General features: G+C 43.8%; 2 protein-coding genes across 2 annotated transcripts in view; one reads left to right on the top strand and one right to left on the bottom strand.

Moving 5' to 3' along the window:
• The window catches only part of IQCA1 (IQ motif containing with AAA domain 1), a 260,984-nt gene extending 249,453 nt beyond the window's left edge, over positions 1 to 11,531 (bottom strand). Inside the window, exons 1-2 of the mRNA XM_038749256.1 lie at positions 11,329 to 11,531; positions 1,521 to 1,845 (exon numbers count right to left, since the gene is read on the bottom strand). Coding sequence (XP_038605184.1) covers positions 1,521 to 1,845; positions 11,329 to 11,339 — 336 coding nt within the window. The 5' untranslated portion in view covers positions 11,340 to 11,531. The remainder of the gene's footprint in view (positions 1 to 1,520; positions 1,846 to 11,328) is intronic.
• A 246-nt stretch (positions 11,532 to 11,777) lies between these two features.
• Positions 11,778 to 25,567, top strand: part of LOC119930786 — a 55,050-nt gene continuing 41,260 nt past the window's right edge. Inside the window, exon 1 of the mRNA XM_038749452.1 lies at positions 11,778 to 11,873. The gene's annotated coding sequence lies outside the window, so the exon portion shown is untranslated. The remainder of the gene's footprint in view (positions 11,874 to 25,567) is intronic.

The following is a 25,567-nucleotide window of genomic DNA, read 5'->3' as shown; positions in this document are numbered from 1 at the left end:
CTTGTTTGGCATTTGTTAAGCACTCATAATGTGCCAGGCACTGTACTTAGTGCTGAGATATATATGAGCTAATCAGCTCCAACACAGTGCATATTCATTCATTCAATTGTATTTATTGAGCGCTTACTGTGTGCAGAGCACTGAACTATGCGCTTGGGAAGTACAAATCGGCAACATATAGAGATAGTCCCTACCCAACAATGGGCTCACAGTCTAGAAGGGGGAGACAGACAACGAAACAAAACAAGTAGAGAGGTGTCAAAACCATCAGAATAAATAGAATTAACTATATGCCCATCATTAATAAAATAGAGATAAAATAGAGATGAAATACATATCACATATGGGGCTCAGTCTTAATCCCTATTTTTCAGATGAGGTAACTGAGGCACAGAGAAGTTAAGTGACTTGTCCCAGGTCACATGGCAGACAAGCAGCAGAGAAAGGATCAGAACTCAGGTACTGCTGACTCTCAGACCATGCTCTTTCCAACTAGGCTATGCTGCTTCTCTCCATTCCACTTGTTATGGGCAGGGAATGTGTCCGCTAACCCTATTGTATTGTACTCTCTCAAGTGCTCAGTACAGTGCTCTGCGCAGAGTAAGTGGCCAATAAATATCATTGATTTCTGTGGGGAAGCAATGGGCACCTCCCCTCCTTCTGCCAATCGAGTCACTGGCAGAAGGAGTGGGATAGAAGCCCAGGAAAAAGGAAAAGGAAGATTGGCTTGTTCTGAGGAGGAGAGGCAAGTGGACCCAATCAGATTTGGGCCTGGGATCAGGCTTCAGGAGGAAATGAAGGAAAAGAAAAGGTGATAATCATAAATATCAAGGCAGACAGAGCTCAAAGAGGAGAAAAATGCAGGAAAAGACAAAGCAAACTGAGAACTGAAAGTAGCCAAATTAAAATAAGGAGGGTATGAAACCCACCAAACTACAAAAGTACCAGGAATACAGAAAGAGGTTCAGAGGTTCAGAATGAAGGGGCGTGGGAAGGGAAGAAAGCTCAGAAAAGGAGAGAGTGGCAAAAATTAGAGGAGGGTCAGGAAGAAAAAGTACAATAAAGCCAAAACAAGGAGCAGACACAACCTCAATTCTGCCCAAACAAGTGCTACTGCTTACTACAAAGTTCCCAATGGTCAGTATTCAGGAGAAGCAGAGGCACAGGACTGTCCCAGTGGGGAAGTATGGAAGAGAAGTTAACAAAGCAGGGGAAAGAAGAAACGGAGGAAAAAGAGGAGAGAGGCTGGAAAAAGAAAGTCAAATGACAGCCACCCCTGCAAAATTAAATACTTTCATAGAAATAAAATCACCATAGGAAAGCTGAAAATAATGGGAGAAACCACACAGAAAGGAAGGGGAAAGGGACAGGATAAAGAAGCCTCGAGTTTACATAATGATCAATGGTATTTATTGAGTACTTACTATGTGCGCAGCACTGTATTAAGCATTTACATCACTTTTGAACTGCCCATTCTTCTCCAGGATTATTTGATATTGTTTAAAAGAATGTCTACTTACAGGAGCCAGCTTCAAATCCTGCAGGATGTCATCAAAATAATGAAATTCAGAATATTCCAGTTCCACCATTTCATTCTTTAACTCCAGAATCCGGCCCATCACACCATCCAGAACTTGCCGAATGACAAGTCGTTTCTGCGGGTGGACTATCTGGTCATATGCAGCTTCCAAACCACGGAAGATTTGCACATATTTGATGAAGAACGTGGCTATCACCTGAAAGATGAAGCCATGATCTTTCTGATGTAGTTGAGACTTCTCAGACTCTCTCTCCAGCAAGCTACTGAGGGCTTCTTGGGCTTCTTTCCACATCTTATTATACATTCTTGAAGACAAAAACAAAAAAGAATACTTAAGTTTCAGAAATAAATACTGGATACATTCAGTAAGGTAACTAGTCAATATAAAAGTAAACTTAGGGGTTCTGACATTTCTAATAACCTATCATCAGAGCTACCATTTAGAGTCAAATAGAATTCATTAGTCTAGAGCTGCTTAGCTGATTTATGCTGACAGAGATTAAAGGGAATAATAAGATATGGCCCTTCTCATATTCAACCCACCCCAGAGGAAAGGAAAGGGCAAGAAGGTTAGCCAAGATCTACTTGAGAGTTCAACAAAGGCTCCAGGAATCAGCTCACTAAACAGAATCATGGCCAAAGTCAAGATTTAATCCTTATTACAAACTGGAAAGAGAAACAGACAAATGCAAAGACTGAGGTTTCTTTCTCCTAAGGGGTAGGAGGCAAACTACTCCCAGAATGTCCCAATGGCTTTTGGGAGGAGTATGCAAACCAACCCTTTTCACATTCTGCACCATGTAGAGTATGCCATTTCCTTCCCTGCATCTCTCTCAATGATGATGATAATAATAATAATAATGGTATTTAAGCACTTACTATGTGCTAAACACTATTCTAAGTGCTGGAGTAATAATAATGATAATGATGGTATTGTTAAGCACTTACTGTGTGTAAAACACTGTTCTAAGTGCTGGGGGGGATACAAGGTGATCATGTTGTCCCACATGGGGCTCACAGTCTTAATCCCCATTTTACAGATGAGGTAACTAAAGCACAGAGAAGTTAAGTGACTTGCCCAAAGTCACACAGCTGATAAGTGGCAGAGCTGGGATTAGAACCCATGACTTCTGACTCCCAAGCCCGAGTAGATACAAGTTAAGCAAGTCGGACACAGTCCCTGTCTCACATGGGGCTCACAACCTAAGTAGGAGGGGGTAGGATTTAATCCGCATTTTTACAGATGAGGTAACTGAGGCACAGAGAAGTGAAGTGACTTATCCAACATCACAGGGAAGACATTGGAACCCAGGTCCTCTGACTCCCAAGCCCATGCTCTTTCCACTACACCACACTGCTTCTCCTGCCAGATTTCAGTCAGACATTCTGGCAACAGGGGCATCTTAGCTTTCCCATTTCTCCCCACCGTGGGAAGCCTCACAAAAAGCCAAGTCCAGCAGGTCCACTGCCTGCTCCACCCCAGCTGCTTTCCCTGGTTGAGGAGAGCTGCTCTCTGACCTCCCCCTACCCTGGGGCAGGGAGACCAGGACTAGGACCCCCCGCTCCCCACCCCCAGACCACCTGAGTGCCTAGCCCACAACAGAGGAAAGCTCTGGACTCCCCTGGATCAAGTTAATTCCCTGCCACCCCTGGGAACTGGGAAAGGAGGGGCAGAAGATGATGCCTTTTCATTCATTCAATCGTATTTATTGAGCGCTTACTGTGTGCAGAGCACTGTACTAAGCGCTTGGGAAGTACAAGTCGGCAACATATAGAGATGGCCCCTACCCAATAACGAGCTCACAGTCTAGAAGGGGGAGACAGACAACCAAACGAAACATGTGGACAGGTGTCAAGTCGTCAGAATAAATAGAAGTAAAGCTAGATGCACCTCGTTAACAAAATAAATAGAATAGTAAATATGTACAAGTAAAATAAATAGAGTGATACATCTGTACAAACATATATACAGGTGCTGTGGGGAGGGGAAGGCTTTGCACAGAGCATCTACTCATTGAATACCATCGATTGAAACATGCAAACTTTAAAATAATTAAACCAGTTTAAAAATAATCCTTTGTTCCTCAAAGATGGGAACTGGTGGATCTATGTAACAGAATAAAACTACATGTAACTGTCATGCTTTTGGCAGAGGGGCAGGGCCTCTATTCCTGCAGGGCAGCCCCATCTTGATAAGGTCTACTGTATAGGCATTTCCTTGAATACTCCAAATGCTAACCACCTTGGGAGGGTTGGAATGCATGCACACACGTACACATGCATGCACACACACACTCTTGTCCCTGTGTCTCCCATACTGCTGTTACACTGAGCCAGTTTTGAGGTTTGGCACCGAATCGTGGCAAGAGAGGCACTCCCATATACTGTTCTCCAGTAGCCCCACTCCTCCAATCTACAGAAGTCACAACTGGTCCCAACACACTAGAAGACGAAGTGAGTCTTAAAATAAAAATAAAAATCACTATTTAGCAAGCATTAAGGTGGATCTGCTTCATTAGGTTCAGAAAGCTTCTAAAAGTCACTCTTCTGTATTACTTTCAATAGAGATAAAAAGTGCCAAAACCTTTTTGAAGGCAGTTATTTTTAGTAATTATGATTAATAACTAAGATTTTTCAATTTTTTAAAAAAACCTTTTCATATAGCCCTATTGATAGATCTCAATTCGAACACATGAATTATAAATTACATTTAGGTTTTGATTGTGTTCTGAAAACTGTACACAGTATGAACAGCTACAAACTTCCCTCCTCTAGTTTCAAGCGCTGGTAGCTCACACGAAAGCCAACAATGAAAGTTCACGTGGCATAGCAATAAAAGAATGCTTTCTTTCATTCATTCATTCAATCATATTTATTGAGCACTTACTGTGTGCAGAGCACTGTACTAAGTACTTGGGAAGTACAAGTTGGTAACATATAGAGACGGTCCCTACCCAACAGTGGGCTCACAGTCTAGAAGCGGGAGACAGACAACAAAACATATTAACAAAATAAAATAAATAGAATAAATATGTACAAATAAAATAGAGTAATAAATACTTACAAACATATATACATATATACAGGTGCTGTGGGTAGGGGAAGGAGGTAATGTGGGGGGGGAGGGGGAGGATGGGGAGGCCTCCTGGAGGAGGTGAGCTCTCAGTAGGGCTTTGAAGGGAAGAAGAGAGCTAGCTTGGCGGATGTGTGGAGGGAGGGCATTCCAGGCCAGGGGGATGACATGGGCCAGTGGTTGACGGCAGGACAGGCGAGAACGACGCACAGTGAGGAGATTAGTGGCAGAGGAGCGGAGGGTGCGGGCTGAGCTGTAGAGGAGAGAAGGGAGGTGAGGTAGGAGGGGGCAAAGTGATGGAGAGCTTTGACAAAGAAAAATCAGGAAGTCAAAAAAAATGACACCACCCCCAACTAATGCTCCTTGTGTTGAACACTAATTGTGACATGCACCACAGTTAAATTAAATCACTTGCTTTCATGTGATACCTCATCTTTGCAACCCAAGTGAAAGGATATGTCTGAAAACTTTAATATACTGCAGGACGTGGACCAAAAATAAGAAAGTGGTCAACAGTTTGATAAATTCTACACATATCCTTCTGTTTTAGATTTGGAATAGCTGGAATTTTTCCTTCATCACACTAACTCTCTCCATCCTTCTATCAAAGATAACTGTTGGCAACCTGTGGCCACTTTTATAGTCTCTCCCACACTGGCATGATAAGCAGGCGGAAGCAGATAGCTTTTAATACACGGATGTTTTTGCTCCAAAATTTACCAAATTTCTAGGGGATTTTATTTTTCAAAAATAAGTTTGCTGTCGGTAGAAATTTGGAGAGGTGCAGTGACACAATCACTCAAAATCAATGGTATTTATTGAGCACTCATGTGTAGAGCTCTGTACTAAGCACTTGGGAGAATACAGTGCAACAAATAGCAGACATGTTCCCTTATACAACCTAAAAGACAAGAGACTGGAGGGCATAGGCATGCCAGTGGTGAAAGGATAGTTTGAGGGGATCCAGTGGGGCAGGGTGGGGTTAATAGACTGCCAATCAAATAGGGAGTGTGACAGATGCAAAAATAAAACATAATGCTCCTTCACTGTGTAGAAACCTAAAAACCAAGATGTGTGCCTAGGAATGCATGATCATAATAATAATGATGATGGTATTTGTTAAGCACTTACTATGTGCAAAGCACTGTTCTAAGTGCTGGGGGTGATACATGGTGATCAGGTTGTCCCCCGTGGGGCTCACAGTCTTAATCCCCATTTTACAGATGAGGTAACTGAGGCACAGAGAAGTGAAGTGACTTGCCCAAAGTCACACAGCTGACAAGTGGTGGAACAAGGATTAGAACCCATGACATCTGACTCCCAAGCCTGGGCTCTTTCCACTGAGCCCCGCTGCTTCTCTGATGAAGACCTCGACCTAACTGGGGTCTTGGATTTGGAAGAAAACCAATGGGATTCAGTGTTGCCAGGCTTGAAATTTTTAAGACAGAAATGGGCCAATCAGTGAGGAACAGATAGCAAAATCACAAATATTACTGAAGGAATAGAAATTGTGTTGCAGAAAAACAGTTCTAAATCACTATAAGTGAAGATGATATGCCAGTGAAGACTGGAGGTTCTGCAAAACTAGGACAAGAATAGGGAACACTTCAATTGTCTTTATGAAGTTTGAATGCCTCAACAGATCGAGAAGTGGAAGTAAGCTTTGGAAAAGAGTAAACTCTAGAAGGAAGGATGTATACTAAATTTAGTTCTAAGTTGTGGAGGGATCTGGGACAAAAACCAATCTGCAATAATGATCTATTACAATTACCTTTAACATTCAAGATGGGAAGGGGCCAAAAAGTTTCCAAAATTTGAAAAAAAATGGATTTGGAGTTTTTACTCTTTGCAGACCACTGTATTAAAAGCTTGGGAGAGTACAATAGAGTTTGTAGAGATGATTCCTGCCTTCAAGGAACTTGAGACAAATTCCAACACGGATATATGGGAACACTTGGACTATGACTTACCCTAGATTCCCCCTCTAGACTGGAAGCTGGTTATGGGCAAGGAACATGTCCACTAATTTCATTGTATTGTACTCTCCCATATGCCTAGTATAGTGCTCTATATAGTAAGTGCCCTTGAGGGCCAAGGACCCTAATTCTCACCCATGTTGTCTTTCCCATCACATAGTACAGTACAATGCAATAAGCACTTACTACTATTACTTCCATACTAGGAAAAAAAAAACATGAACCTTTGCTAGGGATAATGCTGAAAGAACTCAAGTAACTCACAATCAGTAAACTCTTAAACACACCACATTAAAAGTGGCAAGAAAATGTGCAAAGAACAACAACCACACCAACCACAAAAATCCAATTGTCAAAAAGAATTCAGACTTGGCTAACTGACAAGCAAGTGAGATCTCCAGAGGAAATAATTATTCTTTAAAAAATAATGGATCCAAATAAGAATAGGAAAGCTAAAAAGGAGTGCCAGGTTAGGTGCAAGCAAGAGATTAACCAAAACTCTTAGTTGATTTGAAGAGCACCTTGCCAAGTTGTTAAAAGGATATTTTTTTCCTCACCTAAGCTGATCTGGTAGGGATAGATGGTCACTAAGAGAAGAAATCCCTTCTTTTCTCCTCAAATTCACATCCAAACTCCTCTTAAAGAGTCACCATTTCCAGGAAACATCTCCATCCCCCAGTTCTGTCATCCTATCAGCTACCTTTAGCTCTCAATAGTAGAAATAATACTTATTGAGCACCCACTGGATGCAATGCATCATATTAGCCACTTGAAAAGGACAAAAGCTAAGGCAGCCACATAAAGGAATATGCATACTTACAATCTAACAGGGAAAAAAGACTTTTTATGGTATTTGTTAAATGCTTACTATGTTCCAGGCCCTGTAGTAAGCACAGGGTAAGTCCAAACTAATCAGATTGGACATTGTTCATGGGGCTCACGGCCTTCATCCCCATTTTACAGATGAGGTAACAGGCATAGAGAAGTTATTGACTTACCCAAGGTCACACAGCAATGTTTACAAATTATATAAGTAAATAATTGAATGCAGTTCCCAGAATGAGCCCCCTTTTTTCTCTCCTCCTCCCCATCCCCCCCACCTCTTTCCCTCCCCACAGCACCTGTATATGTTTGTACAGATTTATTACTCTACTTATTTTACTTGTACATATTTACTATTATATTTATTTATATTTATTTAGTTAATGTTGTGCATTAAGCTTTAATTCTATTTGTTCTGATGACTTAGCTGTCCACATGTTTTGTTTTGTTGTCTGTCTCCCCCTTCTAGACTGTGAGCCTGTTGTTGGGTCTCTGTTGCCAACTTGTACTTCCCAAGCGTGTAGTACAGTGCTCTGCACACAGTAAGTGCTCAATAAATACGATTGAATGAATGAATATACATAAGTTCCAAGAAAAAGTATAGGTACAGAGGTGCTAGAAATGGCTGAAGGGTTTACCTGACTTGGGAATTAATTGGGGATGACTTTTTAGAGGAAATGGGATTTTAGGAGGGCTTTCAATAAGGGGAGAGTTGTGGTCTTACAGAAAAGTTCAACAATCTTCTAGGCTAACCATAGAATCATGAGAAATAGTGCTTCTTTTTAAAATGCCCTTACTTTAATATTCCCCCACTGCTAAGGGCTAATAATCTTTTCCATCTTCCTCCTCAGCAGGAACTGCTAGCTCAAACTATTGTCTTAAATGGTAGGCTAAGATGGAAAAAATTCAATTTCCCTCCATCCATCAATGGTATTTATTGAGCGCTTACTGTGTGCAGAGCACTGTACTAAGAACATGGGGGAATATGATCTGGCCAGCTGCTAATTTCTTTAGATCCAATATCCCTGAATGCCCTTCCTAGTCACTGCAACACCAATTTTCTTTACAAAATTTGCTCTCGCTCGTTTGACCAAGGTTACTTCCTGAATTACACTGACCTAGCCAAATGAGAGGATGCCAGTTTGGTAAAGAAACCACCTAGTGCTGTTCACTGCGCATAGTAAGTGCAAAGTACAGGCCATTGATTCACTGATGGTTTCAAGAGCCTTAGAGAGCTAGGGTGGGATTGATTATCTGATGAGAATGGGATATGAAACAGTTCCATCTAGTGAAAGATAAGTCAGTCCTCACTTGCTTTACACGTGGTATGCAGTAGGCATTCATATCCAATCCACTCTTTGTCATGATGAGTAAGGCAGTGAAACAGCCAGAAGTAGAGGAATGCTTTCTGGGGCTAGCCAGCAATGGTGATGGTTTCTGATGGAAAAATCTGCATAGGATGTGTCACATCGTGGATAAGATGGGTGATAAGACAGCAGCATTTAATTCGTTCATTCAGTTGTAATAATTGAACGCTTACTGTACACCAAGCACTGTATTAATCGCTTGGGAAGTACAAGTCGGCAACATATAGAGATGGTCTCTATCCAACAATAGGCTCACAGTCTATAAAGCTCTCAATAAATACGACTGAATGAATGAAGTGCCTGCTATATGGCACTTTGGTATAGCACCAGCTCTGGGCCAAGGCCTCTGTGGCGATAAATGGATCTGAGAAATAAAAACACTTGCAAGTATTTTACATGCAATGTACTGCAAAACTGATGACATTCTTGTTGCTCTATTGGGAGAATATCTAGCAGTGTGAGTGGTGCTCTGCAAATAACTAGCAGTATGATTCCTTCATAATCTAGATTGTAAGATTGTTGTGGGCAGGGAATGTGTTTGTTACATTGTTGTGTTGTAATCTCCCGAGCTATTAGTACAGTGCTCTGCACACAGTAAGCACTCAATAAATATGATTGGGTAGGATCCAAAGTCTTTGTAACACTGTTTAGTGGCTGGATGGAGACTCAGTTGCTTAAGCAGTAGTATGATGAACTGGAGGAAATGTCTTGACCACTGTGAAAATGACAGGAAACAAAGTCTTTGGTCTTTCATAACTTTACTCAAGGTAATAATGAGCTTCTGCAGGACTTGAATTCCCTCTCTTCCTCTGAAATGGGGCAGGGGGGGGGCAGAATTCCATAGCCAGAATGAGGTGAAAAGGCACCATCAACTCTCCCTGCTCAAACACAAGATCTTGCTCACCTTGGTTACTGGGACCTGCATGTTGTTCAATAAGGTGGCCATTTACAGTCCTCCCGGATACCACAAAAAGCCTGACATCATGTGCATTATATTAACCATTCTGGGGAACTTTGTCAGAGGACACTTGATCCAAAAAGAGTTTATCCTTGTGTTCCCTGAACGCTCCCTAATTTTTCTGAGACACATTGCATTCCCTTCCCAGAAACATGGGTGCCACTTCTGAAGGGTGAAACTTAGAAGCAGGAGCTGGGCTTGTGGGGTGGCAGGGGGAGGTTGGGGGGGACGGGAATCTGGGAACTTAAAACACTATTGGACACAGAGGCTTTTGGAACCTTCTCTGTCCCGGATAAGGGCCGAACTAGGTGAAAACTAGACTGCCTGAAATGAAGCTGCAGGTAACAGCCACCTTGTGGTTCATTAGCTTCGCCTGCGGGGAGATGATTCTCTTCCTAGGAAAGGAAGAAGGGCCAAACAAGACAGAAGCCAATACCTGATCTGCTATTTCTTTCTCCACACATGCACACTTTGGGAGTGGGCAGGAGCAGAGAAGAACAAAGAAAAACAACCAAAAAAGTTTAGTCCCTTAGAAGCCAGAACTGACTTCCCTCCCCTCTGAATAGAAGCAGCATGGGCTAGTGGAAAGAGAACAGGCCTGGGAATCAGAAGGATTCTAATCCTTAATCTAATTCTAATCCCAGCTCTGTCACTTGTCTTCTGTGTGACCTTGAGCAAGTCACTTCACTGGGCCTAAACCCAGCTCCTCCAACTTTTTGCTGTGTGACCTTGGGCAAGTCTCCTAACTTCTCTGTGCCTCAGTTACCTCATCTGTAAAATGAAGATTAAGACTGTGACCCCCATGTGGGACATGGACTGTGTCTAACCTGATTAGCTTCTACCTACCCCAGTGTTTAGTACAGTGCCTGGGATACAGTAAAACACTTAATATGTTAAAAAAATAGACAAGACAAAAAATAGAGAAGCAGTAAGGCGTAGTGGATAGAACACAGGACTGGGAATCAGGAGGTCAATTAGTGTGGCTTAGTGGAAAGAGCATGGGTTTGGGATTCAGAAGATGTGGGTTCTAATTTTGGCTCTGCCACTTGTCTGCTGTGTTACTTTGGGCAAGCCATGTAACTTCTCTCTGCCTCAGTTCCCTCATCTGTAAAATGGGGATTAATACTGTAAACCTAACATGGGACAACCCGATTACCTTGTATCTACCCCAGCTCTTAGAACAGTGTCTGGCACATAGTAAGCACTTAATAAATACCATAATAATTATTATTATTCTAATCCCAGCTCTGTCACTTGTCTTCTGTGTGACCTTGAGCAAGTCACTTCACTGGGCCTCAGTTACCTCACCTTTTAGACTGTGAGCCCACTGTTGGGTAGGGACTGTCTCTATATGTTGCCAATTTGTACTTCCCAAGCGCTAAGTACAGTGCTCTGCACATAGTAAGCGCTCAATAAATACGATTGATGATGATGATGATGTAAAATTGGGATTGAGGCCATGAGCCCCACATGGGACAGGGATTGTGTCTAATTTGATTTGCTTGTATCCACCCCAGCGTTCAGTACATAGTAAGTGTTTAACAAATAACATCATTATTAAAAAATAGGCTCCCTCCTTAAAGTGCACTTACGTGTGCGACATGACTGCTTCTGCCAGGGGTCTTCCTTCGAGACAGCAGCCGCAGTTACCTGCCGGGAGAACCGTCGGAGGGATGCGCGCCGGACAGTCCCCTGTGATGGGGCTGGAGGCAAGGGGTTGCCGGGGCAGACCCCGGCCCCTTCCAGCTCTCCCTTTTGGGAAAGGGCGATGGGACCGGCTCGTGCCGCCTCTGCAGCAGCTCCCGGGAAAGAGGGAGAGGATGGCGAGGATGAAGAGGACGGGCGCCGGTCCTGACGCCACGCCCCCCGCCCTTCCCTAACAACGGACGCGGTGGCCCTAGCAACCGAAACACCCCGCCTGCGCCCTAGCAACCGAAACACCCCGCCTGCGCCCTAGCGCGCCGCTTCCTCCCGCCCCGTCGTTGCCATGGAAACAGCGTGCGTGGATGCGCTGGCGCTGCGCGTGGGTCGCTCCGGCCGTTGTCGGAGAAGCGAACGGGTGGAACGGCCGCCCGTGGGCAGCCCACGAGGGACCGCCTGCCTGCGCGAGGAACTTCGTGCACTTAGCACCTGACAGGTGTGTGCGCTCGTGAACATCCCCACCCGTGGCCCCCTACCACCGCCCCGAGGCAACCCATCTCTCTGAGCGTCGGTTATCCCCCAAGACCCTCTCAGATTCTCCCATCTTCCCCCTCCTTTCCCATGTCACCAACGGGAAATCACCCCCATCTGCTGCTCTGTGTGCAGTGACCTCTCATTCATTCATTTGTGTTTATTGAGCGCTTACTATGTGCAGAGCACTGTACTAAGCGCTTGGAAACAGATGGAGACAACTCTTTAGATTTTTCTCCAAGTTTTGACCCCTTTTCTGCCTGCCTTCCCACATCCCCAAACCCCAGTTTATAGGGATGCCCGAACATTTTTCATTTTCATTCAATCGCATTTATTGAGTGCTTACTGTGTTCAGAACACTCTACTAAGTGCTTGGAAAGTACAGTATGGCCAAAGAGGCAATCCCTATCCACAACGGGCTCACAGTCTAGAAAGGGGAAGACAGACAACAAAACAAAACAAGTAGACAGACATAAATAGCGTCAATATAAATAGAATTATAGATATATACACATCATTAATAAAATTAATAAAATAACAAATATGTACATATATACACAAGTGCTGTGGAGCGGGGTGGGGGGGGGTAGAGCAGAGGGAGGGAATAGGGGCAATGGGGAGGGGAGGAGGAGCAGAGGAAAAGGGGGGCTCAGTCAGGGAAAGCCTCTAGGAGGAAGTGAGTTTTCAGTAGGGCTTTGAAGGGGGGAATTGTGCTAGTTTGACGGATGTGAGGAGGGAGGGCATTCCAGGGCAGATTTAAGATCTTCCCCCATAAGTGTTTCTCTACCCCTTTTTTATGGTATTTGTTAGGCCCTTATTTTGTGTCAAGCACCGTTCTAAGCACTGGGTTAGATATGAGTTAAGTTGGACACAGTCCCTCTCCTCCACAGAGGTCATAGTCTAAGAAGGAAGGAGAACGGGTATTTCAGTGCCATTTCACAGTTGAGGAAACTGAGGCACAGAGAAGTTAAGTGCCTTGCCCAAGGTCACCCACCAGGCAATTGGCAGAGCAGTGATTAGAACCCTGCCGCTAATCTCCTCACCGTGCCTCGTTCTCACTTGTCTCGCCATCGACCCCCCAGCCCACGTCATCCCCCTGGCCTGGAATGCCCTCCCTCCGCACATCCGCCAAGCTAGCTCTCTTCCTCCCTTCAAAGCCCTACTGAGAGCTCACTTCCTCCAGGAGGCCTTCCCAGACTGAGCCCCCTCCTTTCTCTCCCCCTCCTCCCCCCCACCTTACCTCCTTCCCTTCCCCACACCACCTGTATATATGTTTGTACGTATTTATTACTCTATTTGTACATATTTATTCTATTTTATTTTGTTAATATATTTTGTTTTGTTGTCTGTCTCCCCCTTCTAGACTGTGAGCCCACTGTTGGATAGGGACCGTCTCTATATGTTGCCAATTTGTACTTCCCAAGCGCTTAGTACAGTGCTCTGCATACAGTAAGTGCTCAATAAATACGATTGAATTAATGAATGAACCCAGTTCTTCTGACTCCCAGGCTCATGCTTTTTCCACTTGCCCACACTACTTCTCCCCTTCCTTTTGATACCTTGAATAGGCTTTTCTTTGTCCCCCTTATCATAGCTAAGAAATTCACATTCCCAAGTAGTAATGCAGTGCATCCTCTTGCAGCTTTATTTTCAAACCGCAGGAATCATGAGAGTGCTTGGATGATTCTCAGGTGTATTTCTTGATGAGTCATATTTGACAAACAATTCAGGTCTTCCTGGGCCAGGTGGTTTGCATTAATGTTGCTTGCTGGCCTTAATTGCTTTCCATGTGGCCGCTGTTGGGTTTAGTTTTGATTTAGTGTAGTTGGCAAATTGACAATCTAGGAGAGGAGTTATTCCTACAAATTAAAAAAAAGATGAATGCCTTTATTTTTATGTTCCAATAGCGAAAGAAAAATGTAAATATCAAGATGAATTTCATAAAATGTGCCATGAATTTTCAACATAGAGGGAAATATTTCTATCTTTTCATACATTCTTCAAATTTAAGCACACAATCTATGGAATCATTTCAAAGAACCTTAAAAATGTTGGGAGTTGAATAATTCCATTTGCCTTATTCCAGAATCCTGTGAAGATGAACAAAATTCTATTCACTTAAATGCATTTTCATATTGCCTATTTTTAGCATAGTCTCTTATCCAGCATTTGAAGGAAAGTATAATTGAGCTACAATAACACCTTGTCAATCTCACACATAACTTTAATGTCTCACTGTATTAATCTGTCAATAATGTTTTAGAGTTGTTAATAATATATTCATTTTTCTTAAAAGACTCTCTGGTGGTTAAGTAGAAAGCCAGTTTTACTACACTCAGTGTGGTATTTATTGAAAGCTTCATGTGTAGAGCCCTGTACTAAGTTCATGGATGAGTACAGTTGCAATAGAGTTAGTAGACAAGGACTCCTGCCCAAAAGGAGTTTACAGTCAAGTGGGAAAGACATACATTATCACTTTATTGTTATTGTTATTAAATGTAAAGAGGAAATCTCCTGAATTTTCTCACCCCCACCCCACCTGCACATCTGACCCCATTCCTCCATATCTTAACAAAGCACTTGGCCCTTCCCTTCTTCCCTCCCTGCCTGCCTTCTTCAACTGTTCACTTTCCCATGGATTCTTCCTTACTGCTTTCTAACATGCTATCACACCTCTCATAAAAAAAAAAAAATTCCCTTGGCGACACAGCTCCCTCAAGTTACTGCCACATCTTCCTCCTACATTCCTCTCCAAACTCCTTGAGCGAGTTGTCAACATCTGCTGTCTCAAGTTCCTCTCCTCCAATTATCCCCGTGACCCCATCCAATCTGGTTTCCATCCCCTTCATTCCACAGAAACCACTCTCTTAAATATCACAAATGATCACCTTCTGGCCAAATCCAATGACTTCTTCTCCATCCTAATCCTCCTCAAACTCTCAGCTGCCTTCACTGACACTGTCTTCTCCAGGTATCTCCTCCAATCTCTCTAGCTGCTCATTCTCTCTCTCTTTAATGGGCTCCTCCTCTGCCTTCCACCCCCTAACGGTGAAGGTCCCTCAAGGTTCAGTTCTGAGTCCCCTTCTATTCTCCATCTATATCCTCTCTCTTGGAGAACTCATTTGCACCCATGGCTTCAACTGTCACCTGTATGCAGATGAGTCTTAAATCTAAATCTCCAGCCCTGATCTGTCTCCCTCTCTGCAGTCTCACATTTCCTCCTACCTTTAGTACATTTCTACTTGGATGTCCCACTGACACCTCAAACCTAACGTGTCCACAACAGATCTTCCCATCCAAACCCTGTCCTCCCCCTGATTTTCCCATCACTGAAGACAGCACTACTCTCCCTCCTATTACACAAACCTATAACCTTGGTATTATCTTTGACTCTTCTCTCTCATTCGAGACACATATTCAATCTATCACTAAATCCTGTCAGTTCAACCTTCACTACATCACTAAACTCTGTCTTTCCCTCTCCAAACTGCAACCATGTTAATCCAAACATTTACCCTATCCTGCCTTGGCTGCCATGTTAGCCTTCTTGCTGACCTCCCTGCCGCCTGTCTCTCCCCACTCCAGTCCATATTTTACTCTGTGGCCTGGACCGTTTTTCTACAAAATCATTCAGTCCATGTTTCTCCACTCCTCATGACCCTCCAGTGGTCGCCCATTCACCTCCGCATCAAACAGAAACTCCTTTCCATCAGCTTTAAAGCATGCAATCACCTTGCCCTCTCCTACCTCACCTCACTGCTCTCCTATTACAACCCAGCCTGCACATTTTGCTCCTCTAATGCCAACCTGTTCACTGAATCTTGATCTTATCTCTCTTGCCGCCAGCTTCTCACCTATGACCTGCCTCTGGCCTGGAACATCCTCCTTCTTCATATCTAACAGACAATTATTTTCCCCACCTTCAAAGCCTTGAGGCCTACCCTGACTAAGCCCTCATTTCCTCTTTTCCCCCTCCCTTCTGATTTGCTCCCTTTATTTTTGTTCCCTTAGCCCCACAACACTAATGTATATATCCATAATTTAATTATATTAATGTCTCCTCCTCTAGACATAAGCTTATTTTTTTCTTTAGCAATCTCTTCCACTTGCCCTCTCCCTCCTTAAATTCTGTCCTCACAGATCCCTGTCTCTTTCTGCCTTGCTGGGTCACTGAAACTATGAATCCAGTCTCCATTGTATAAGCTCCTCATGGCAAAGCTAGCCCAATTCCCTGAAAACCCAAGTCAGTCACTGGTATTTGAGCTCGTCGTGGGCAGAGAATGTGCTTACCAACTCTGATGTATTATATGCTCCCAAGCGCTTAGTACAGTAAGTGCTCACTAAATACAATTGACTGATGAGTGCTTTCTGTGTGCAGAGCACACAGAGCACTTGGGAGAGGACAACATAACAGAGTTGGTAGACACGTTCCCTCTCCACAGGTAGCTTCAAACTTTGATTCAGGAAGGAGCTGCCATAATTTGCCTTTCGTATTCCAAGACAGTATCACCGACAGTGGAATTTACTCATAAGTATGAGAGGGGTTAAAAAGGTCAGTGGGAGACCAATGGTCCTTATCACATTCTCAACATACTGTAACTTTACCTTATTTGAGTTGTCACTGACCAGCGTTTGGCAGTTTTCATTTTTGCCGGGTAGTCACATGATCCTCTTGAAGGATTACTCTATTCTGAAATGTTTTTATACCTGTCTCCAGCATTACCGTATGAGCTCCCTATGGACAGGGAATGCTTCTCATGCTTCTGCTGTACTTTTACTGGGAAATAAAATCAGTCAGTCAATCATATTTATTGAGTGCTTACTATGTGCAGAGCACTGTACTAAGCACTTGGGAGAGTAAAGTATAACAGACACATTCCCTGTCCACAATGAGCTTACAGTTTAGAGGAGAGCTTAGCTTTAGCTTACAGTCTAAAGATGATGACTAGTACCTACCGCTTGAATCTCCTGCTCAGGAGCTGCTTCTTCAACTTCAGTGTGCACCATCCCACCCAGTCCGTCTGCCAACTGCAGAAGCCTCCCCACATTTCACTCTAATTCCATAATATTGACTAAGCCTGTGCTGTACAACATCTTTAATGGGAGCCCTCTGTCCCCCTAATAATAATAATAATAATAATGGCATTTATTAAGCGCTTACTATGTGCAAAGCACTGCTCTAAGCACTGGGGAGGTTACAAGATGATCAAGTTGTCCCACGGGGGGCTCACAGTCATAATCCCCATTTTACAGATGAGGTAACTGAGGCTCAGAGAAGTTAAGTGACTTGCCCAAAGTCACACAGCTGACAAGTGGTGGAGCCGGGATTTGAACCCATGACCTCTGACTCCAAAGCCCGTGCTCTTTCCACTGAGCCATGCTGCTCCCCTTGTCTTTGATCATTCCATTTCAGATCAACATACTGCAGCTGTATGGCTGTCCTATTGTCATCCATTTTCCTTCACTGTCCCAAACAACAAAACTATATTGAGGTGAGCCGAATGTCAGTGTTCCTGGGTATTAGAACCCAGGTCCTCTGGCTCCCAGGCAAGACTTGCTCAATGAGCATACTTCATTAATCCTACTCTTTTTCGTATATATATATATATATATGTATTTATTTATTTTGTCATTCATTCAATTTTATTTATTGAGTGCTTACTGTGTGCAGAGCACTATAATATATATATATATATATATATATATATATATAGGATAGAGAGAGCAGCACTTCATTTTCAGAAGACGAAGAGCTATTATGTGTACTAGTGTTGCTGAGAAGCAGATACAGGAAAATTCTCTCCCTGGGATTGTTTCTAAGTAAGGATAAATATTTGTTGCAGTAATTGATTTATCCCACAAAAAGTTGGTCTCTGTTTTTAAGTCTGCCTCCAAGTATCCTGATGGGTTCAAATCCCGGCTCTGCCACTTGTCAGCTGTGTGACTTTGGGCATGTCACTTCACTTCTCTGGGCCTCAGTTCCCTCATCTGGAAAATGGGGATGAAGACTGTGAGCCCCCTGTGGGACAACTTGATCACCTTATCACCTCCCCAGCGCTTAGAACAGTGCTTTGCACATAGTAAGTGCTTAATAAATGCTATTATTATTATTATTATTATTATTATTATTATTATTATTACTCGGTAGCAACCCCATAAAAGGAGAACTGCTTTAGATGAGCAAACGTATGTCTTGGAAACTGAACATGGGCTTTTAGTATCCTGAGAAGGATCACTTTTCCAAAGTTGTAATTAGTTTCCTGCCACCTGGACCTGCCAAGTGGGAAATGAATATGTAACTGCCAATTTTAAAATTACATGGGGTTGACTGTTGTCCAAAAGACTGAAACTTTTTTCTTCATTTTACTTTCATGTACGATTTCAAATGTAGTATTTCAATTCATTGGAAGATCAAAACCTTGCAACCTCAAAACTGAGCAGTATAAAAATTGGGGTTTTGGTGGAGTTTAGATGTTGGAAGGTTTAGTGAATGGGCCCAAAGTGGAAAAGAGAGAGAGAGAGAGCTTTCTATGGGGAGGGGTCATGCCAATCAACTTCACTGTTTTGTGCTCTCTAATAATTATAATGGTGGTATTCTTTAAGCACATACTATGTGCCAACCACTGTACAAAGTGCTGGAGGTAGATAATCAGGTCCCACATGGGGCTCACAGTCTAAGTAGGAGGGAGAACAGGTATAAAATCCTCATCTTACAGATGAGAGAACTGAGGAACAGATAAGTGACTTACCCAAGGTCAAATAGAAGATAAGTGATGAAGTCTGTATTAAAACCCAGGTCCTCTTACTCCAGGCCTGTGCTCTTTCCATTAGGCCATGCTGTTCTCCTAAGCACTTAGTACAATACTGTGCACACAGTAAGGGCTCAATAAATACCACTGATTAATTGGGAGGGGGTGGGCTGTGAACCCCTCGAGGGAAAGGGCCCATGTCTAATTCCCAGATGTGTATTCCCTCTCAGCACTTAGTGCAGTGCACTGCACATGGTAAGTGCTTAATATGAGCCCAATGTAGGACAGGGACTTTGTCCAATCTGATGAGCCTGTCTCTACCCCAGCACTGAACACAGAGTCAGTGCTTAAAAAATACCATCGTTATTATTAATAAATCCTATTATTAATTTATCATCAGAGAAGCAGTATGGCCTAGTGGCAAGACCATGGGCTTGGGAGTCAGAGGACATGGGATCTAATCCTGGCTCTGCCACTTCTCTGCCTGGTGACATTGGGCAAGTCACTTAGCTTCTTTGTGCTTCAGTTACCTCATCTGTAAAATGGGGATTATGACTGTGAACCCCATGTGGGACAGGGATTGCCTTGTATCTACCCAAGCACCTAGAAAAGTGCTTGGCACATAGCTAGCGCTCAACAAATACCATGCTACTTTTCTTTTTTCTACGGGAGAAGAGAGAGTGGTGGGACTTCTGTCCCTCCAGGTGGGCAACTAGGCACCAGGGTCAAGCTGAGCTGCAGACTGGAGCCAGCACCAGCGCTGACTAACTGCAGGAGCAATCTAGTGCCAGGATCCAGTCAGTCAGTCAGTCAGTCATACTTATTGAGCACATCCTGTGTGCAGAGCACTGTATTAAGCATTTGGGAGAGTTCAGAGAGGAAGGAACTGTGACTTTTGATCACAGTTTTTTAATGCTTCTGAATTGTTGATTAGTGCCTTGATGATCAATCAATGGTATTTATTAAGTGCTATGTGCAAAGCATTGTACTAATCACCTGGGAGAGTGCAATACAACAGAATTAGCAGACACGTTCCCTGCCCATAATGAGCTTACAGTCAAGAGAGGGAGATATACATTATATGAATGAATAAGTAATTTATAACGAATAATTTAAAGATATGTACATAAGGACTGTGGGGTTTGGGGTGGAGCAAATATCAAATGTCCGAAGGTCACAGATCCAAATGCATAGACGATGCAGACGGGACAGTGAACTGAGGAAAAGAGGACTTAATCAGGGAAGGCCTCATGGAGAAGATGGGACCTTAATTGTGCTTTGAAGGTGGAGAGATTGGCATGTATGGAGGGGGAGGGAGTTCCAAGCTAGGGGGAGGATAGGGGAAAGGGGTCGGTGGTGAGATGGCACTACCATCCTTCCCGTCTCACAAGCCCGCAACCTTGGTGTCATCCTCGACTCTGCTCTCTCGTTCACCCCTCACATCCAATCCCTCACCAAAACCTGCCAGTCTTACCTCCGCAACATCGCCAAGATCTGCCCTTTCCTCTCCATCCAAACCGCTACCCTGCTAGTTCAATCTCTCATCCTATTCTGACTGGATTATTGCATCAGCCTCCTCTCTGATCTCCCATCCTCCTGTCTCTCCCCACTTCAATCTATACTTCACGTTGCTGCCTGGATCATCGTTGTGCAGAAACATTCTGGGCATGTTACACCCCTCCTCAAAAATCTCCAGTGGCTACCAATCAACCTATGCATCAGGGAAAAACTCCTCACTCTCTGCTTCAAGGCTCTCCATCACCTCACCCCCTCCTACCTCACCTCCCTTCTTTCCTTCTCCAGCCCAGCCCACACCCTCCACTCCTCTGCCACTAACCTCCTCACTGTGCCTCATTCTCGCCTGTCCCGCCGTCAACCCCTGGCCCATGTCCTCCCCCTGGCCTGGAATGCCCTCCCTCCGCACATCCGCCAAGCTAGCTCTCTTCCTCCCTTCAAAGCCCTACTGAGAGCTCACCTCCTCCAGGAGGCCTTCCCAGTCTGAGCCCCCTTCTTCCTCTCCCACTCCTCATCCCCCCTGGCCCTACCTCCTTCCCCTCCCCACAGCACCTGTATATGTATGTACAGATTTATTACTCTATTTTACTTGTACATATTTACTATTCTATTTATTTTATTTTGTTAATATGTGTTGTTTTGTTGTCTGTCTCCCCCTTGTAGACTGTGAGCCTGCTAGTGGGTAGGGACCGTCTCTATATGTTACCAACTTGTACTTCCCAAGAGCTTAGTACAGTGCTCTGCACACAGTAAGCGCTCAATAAATACAGTTGAATGAATCGGGCACATTAAGTAAGCTGACGCCAGGGGAGCGGACTGTGTGGGCTGGCCTGTAGTAGGAGATTGTTGAGGTAGGAGGGGTCAAGATGTTTGAGCGCTTTAAAGCCAGTGGCAAGGAGTTTCTGTTTGATGCAGAAGTGGTTAGGCAGCCATTGTAGGTTCTTGAGGAGTGGGAAGAGAAAGGCTGAATTTTTTTGTAGGAAAATGATCTGTGCAGCAGATAGGGACTGGAGTGGGGAGAGAGGAGGACAGGAGGTCAGCGAGGAGGCAGATACAGTAGTCAAGATGGGATAGGATAAGTGCTTGGATCAGCATGGTAGCAATTTGGATGGAGAGGAAAGTGCAGATTTTTGCAGTGATGTGAAGGTAGAACTATTATTATTATTAAAATTGACAGGATTTGCTGAAAAATTGAATATGTGAATGGAATGAGAGAGATGAGTCAAGGACAGTGCCAAGGTTATGAGATCGGGGCATAGTGGGAGGATAGTGATGTGTCTATAGTTACGGGAAAGACAGGGAGGACAGGGTTTGGGTGAAAAGATAAGGAGTTCAGTTTTAGATATGTTTAATTTGAGGTTTTGGCCGGACATCCAGGTAGATATGTCTTGAAGGCAGAGAAGGAGAGAGGTCAGGGCTGAAGATACAGATTTGGGAATCATCTGCATAGAGATGGTAATTGAAGCCATGGGAGCGAATAAGTTCTCCAAGGAGTGGGTGAACAGGGAGAATAGAAGGGGACCTAGAACTAAGCCACAAAGGACTCCTGCTGTAAGAAAGTGGGAGCAGAGTAAGAGCCAGCAAAAGACACTGAGAAGGAGTGGTAAGAGAGATGAGGCGATCCAAGAGACGACGGTGTCGGTGAATTCAAGGTTGGATAAAGTTTCAAGGAGTAGGAGTAGTCTACAGTGTCAAAATGGCTGAGAGGTCTAGGAGGATTAGGATGGAATAGAGGCCATCAGATTTGGCAAGAAGGTCACTGGTTACCTTAGAGAGGGCTGTTTCTGTGGAGTGAAGGGGACGGAAACCAGATTGGAGGGGATCTAGGAGAGAATTGGAGGAGAGGAAGTAGAGACAGTGGGTGTAAACAACTCTCTCAAGAAGTTTGGAAAGAAATTGTAGCAGGTAGAAGAGGCGATAACTGGAGGGAGCCATGGGGTCAAGGGAGGTTTTTTTTAGGATAGGGGTTACATAAGCCAATTTGAAAGTAGTGGGAAAGAAGATGTTAGTGAACAGTTGAAAATGACAGTCAAGAAAGGAAGAAGGCAGGGGATGAGTGTTTTAAAAAGGTATGAAGAGGTGGTGTCAGAAGCACAGGTGGAAGGGGTATATTTAGAGAATAGGTGAGATATTCCATCTTGAGTTACTGCAGGGAATATAGGGAGAATCGAAGATGGTGGAGGAAGGCGGGAGGATTGGAAAAGAGCAAGGGAGATTTTAAGGAGATCATGTCTGATGGTTTCAATTTTGTTGACGAAGTAGGTAGCCAAGAAAGAAATAGTGAGGGTGTGCAGGCAGGAGGATTGGGAAGGGAATTAAATGTCTGGCACAGCTGGTGGGGGCAGTGGGTATTGGAGTGAATTAGGAAGAAGCACTTTTGTTGGACAGTGGATAGGGACAAATTATTGCAGGTAAGAAAAAGTTTAAGGTGGACAGGGTCAGAGATGTCTGGATTTCCTCCAGCAATGGTCTGTAGCTCAGGCTCAGGAGCAAAGGAAGCAGACTGTAGAGGTGATCCAGGGTTGTGGGTTAGTAGTGTGACACTGGCAGAGAGACAGAGGAGCAAGGGAATTCAGTTCAGTGGAGATGGTGGTATTGAGTGTGTCAATTTGTGTGTTGGGAGATTGGGTGTGGAGACCAAATCAGGTAGGATGGCTGTAGTATATTGGAGGGTGTCAAAAGAACAGGGGTCTCTAGTCTGTAAACTCATTTGGGCAGGAAGTATATCAGTTTATTGTTATATTGTACTCTCCTAAGTGCTTAGTACAGTGCTAGTACTCTCCTAAGCACTTAGTATCTGTACTAAGTGCTTAGTACAGTGCTTTGCAAACAGTAAGTGCTCAATAAATATGATTGAATGAATGAATGAAGGCATCTGTGGGGGAAAAGGACAAATTTGCTGGGAGTGGCTGTTTGGGAAAGATAGCAGGTGAAGAGGTTGTGGACAGATAGAGGAATTTCAGAATTGATGTACTGATTCAACATATTTTTAATGGTATTTGTTTCTTATTATGTGCCAGGAACTTTACTAAGTCCTTGGGTACATGCAACCGAACCAGATTGGGCTTGGTTCATGTCCCACAAGGGCCTCACAGTCTTAATCCCCATTTTACAGATGAGGGAACTAAGGCACATAGAAGTTAAGTGTCTTGCCCAAGGTCACACAGCAGACAAATGGCAGAGCTGGGATTAGAACCCAGGACTTCTGACTCCCAGGCCTTTGCTATATCCACTAGACCATGCTGCTTCTCATTTTCACCTTGTAGTTCCTTTTTAAATAAAAAAGGGCTTTTGTTTCATGGGCAGATGGAGCCTGGTTATCGGTAACCATCTTCACTTTCCCATTGCAAAATTGAACTCAAAATGATTTGCATAGTCAATTAACAATTCTGCCCTTTGGGGAAGAATGACATCATGTCAAATAAAAGTGAACCTAATTGCCATTTTGGCAGAATGCCCTAAAAATTCACTTTTGAAGTAAAAAATTTCAGTGATTTTCCTTCTTTCCCCTGAGATCGTCCTATAAAATGTCACCTCTCTAAGTGTTCATCTACCCCTTCACCTCTGACAGAGTTCTGAATTTTAGAATTTAGGAGACCGTATTAATGCTCAGCCAGCAGACTAACTTTAATGACACACCACATTCTATGGAAGAGTCACAAGGTTTCCTTCCCTTTCTCTTCTTTCCCTCCTCCCCTCCCTTACCTTTGCACTGTCTGCCTCTGTCAAGACCAAGGGCTCTGGGCTGCCCTAAACCTCACTACTCCAAGTTTTCCCCACCCCGCCCCAGTCCTGTCCTTTCAGGGCTGCTTATCACAGGGCTCTGCTGTTGTTCCCAGACTATGCAACCTGCACGACCAGACCCTACTGTTGCTGGATTCTCTAAATTGGTGCTCCTCAGGCTTCTCGTATGTGCCCCTACATGGCCTGACAGCCAGAGGACCTGGGTTCTAATCCTGTCTCTGCCAATTTCCTGCTGTGCGACCTTGGGCAAATCAGTTAATTGCTCTATGCCTCAGTTTTGTTATTTGTAAAATGGGGATTCAATACACATTCTTCCACCTAATCAGTTAATCAGTGGTATTTATTGAGCGCTCACTGTTTGCAGACCTGTATTTAGCACCTGAAGAGTACGCTACAACAGAGTTGGCAGACATATTCCCTGCTCATAAGAAGTTTCCAATCTAGAGTTGGCAGACAAATTTCCTGCTCACAAGAAGTTTCCAATCTAGAAGCAGAGACAGACATTAATATAAATTAAATGGTGAGCCCCATATTCATTCATTCAATCATATTTATTGAGCGCTTACTGTGTGCAGAGTACTGTCCTAAGCGCTTTGGAAGTACAAGTTGATGGGACAAGGACTGTGTCTGTTCTGATTAGCTTGTATCTACCCCAGTGCATAGTACAGTGCCTGGCACGTAGTAATCATTCAATCAATCAGTGGTATTCATTGAGTGCTTACTATATGCAGAACACTGTACTAAGCACTTGGGAGAGTACAATACAGAAAAATTAGCAGAAAATGCTTAACTGCTTAGTACACTGCTTTCAACACAATAAATCTAGACTGTGAGCCCGTTGTTGGGTAAGGACCGTCTCCATATGTTGCTGACTTGTACTTCCCAAGAGCTTACTGCAGTGCTCCGCACACAGTAAGCGCTCAATAAATATGATTGAATGAATGTATATGATAGATTGATTAACAAATATCATTATTAGTATTATTATTATCTTCCCACCCAATCTTCAACTGCCCCAAGTCCTGCAGCCTTTGGATCTTTTCAAGTCTCTCTCACGGCTACTCTGGGCTGTCCACAGGGAGGAAACTCTGAGTTATGCCAGACCACACTGAACGTCTTTGTGGTCTCCCAGGAACATACTACGTATTTCCTGAGAACTGGACACTGTCCCAGGTCCTAGGCTTAAGCACTGGTCTATCTTGGGGAGTCTTAACCTGTGTCCATAGTGTAAAGGTCCAGATGACATCTTCATGGTGAAAGATTAGGCCCACCAGTCCATTCGGTGAGGGCACAGAGCAAATGCCAAAAGTCTGTGTCACTGCAGGACTCCTGATTGTGGTCCTAGGGAACCTCTCACATTGGCATAGGGTGGTTATGCAGTGTCACTTTGGTTTAACAAAGGCCAGAGGTCCATGACACTGCAAGACTCCTGACCATGAGTCTGTGTTGGAAGTGGATTATTAAAGTTCATTCCAGAACAGGGATTGTAGGCCCTGGTTAGGTTTGTCAGTATTCCAATTTTATATTAGCATGTATTTTATATTAGCATTTATCTCAACATGTCGAAGACTGAACTCCTTGTCTTCCCTCCCCAACCTTGTCCTCTCCCAGACTTTCCCATCTCTGTTGACGGCACTACCATCCTTCCCGT

Source organism: Tachyglossus aculeatus, chromosome 7 (assembly GCF_015852505.1).
Source record: "Tachyglossus aculeatus isolate mTacAcu1 chromosome 7, mTacAcu1.pri, whole genome shotgun sequence".
In the NCBI taxonomy this organism is placed as follows: Eukaryota; Metazoa; Chordata; class Mammalia; order Monotremata; family Tachyglossidae; genus Tachyglossus; species Tachyglossus aculeatus.
Note: the sequence above shows the minus strand (reverse complement) of the source record. Positions and strands in the feature narration are given on the sequence as shown.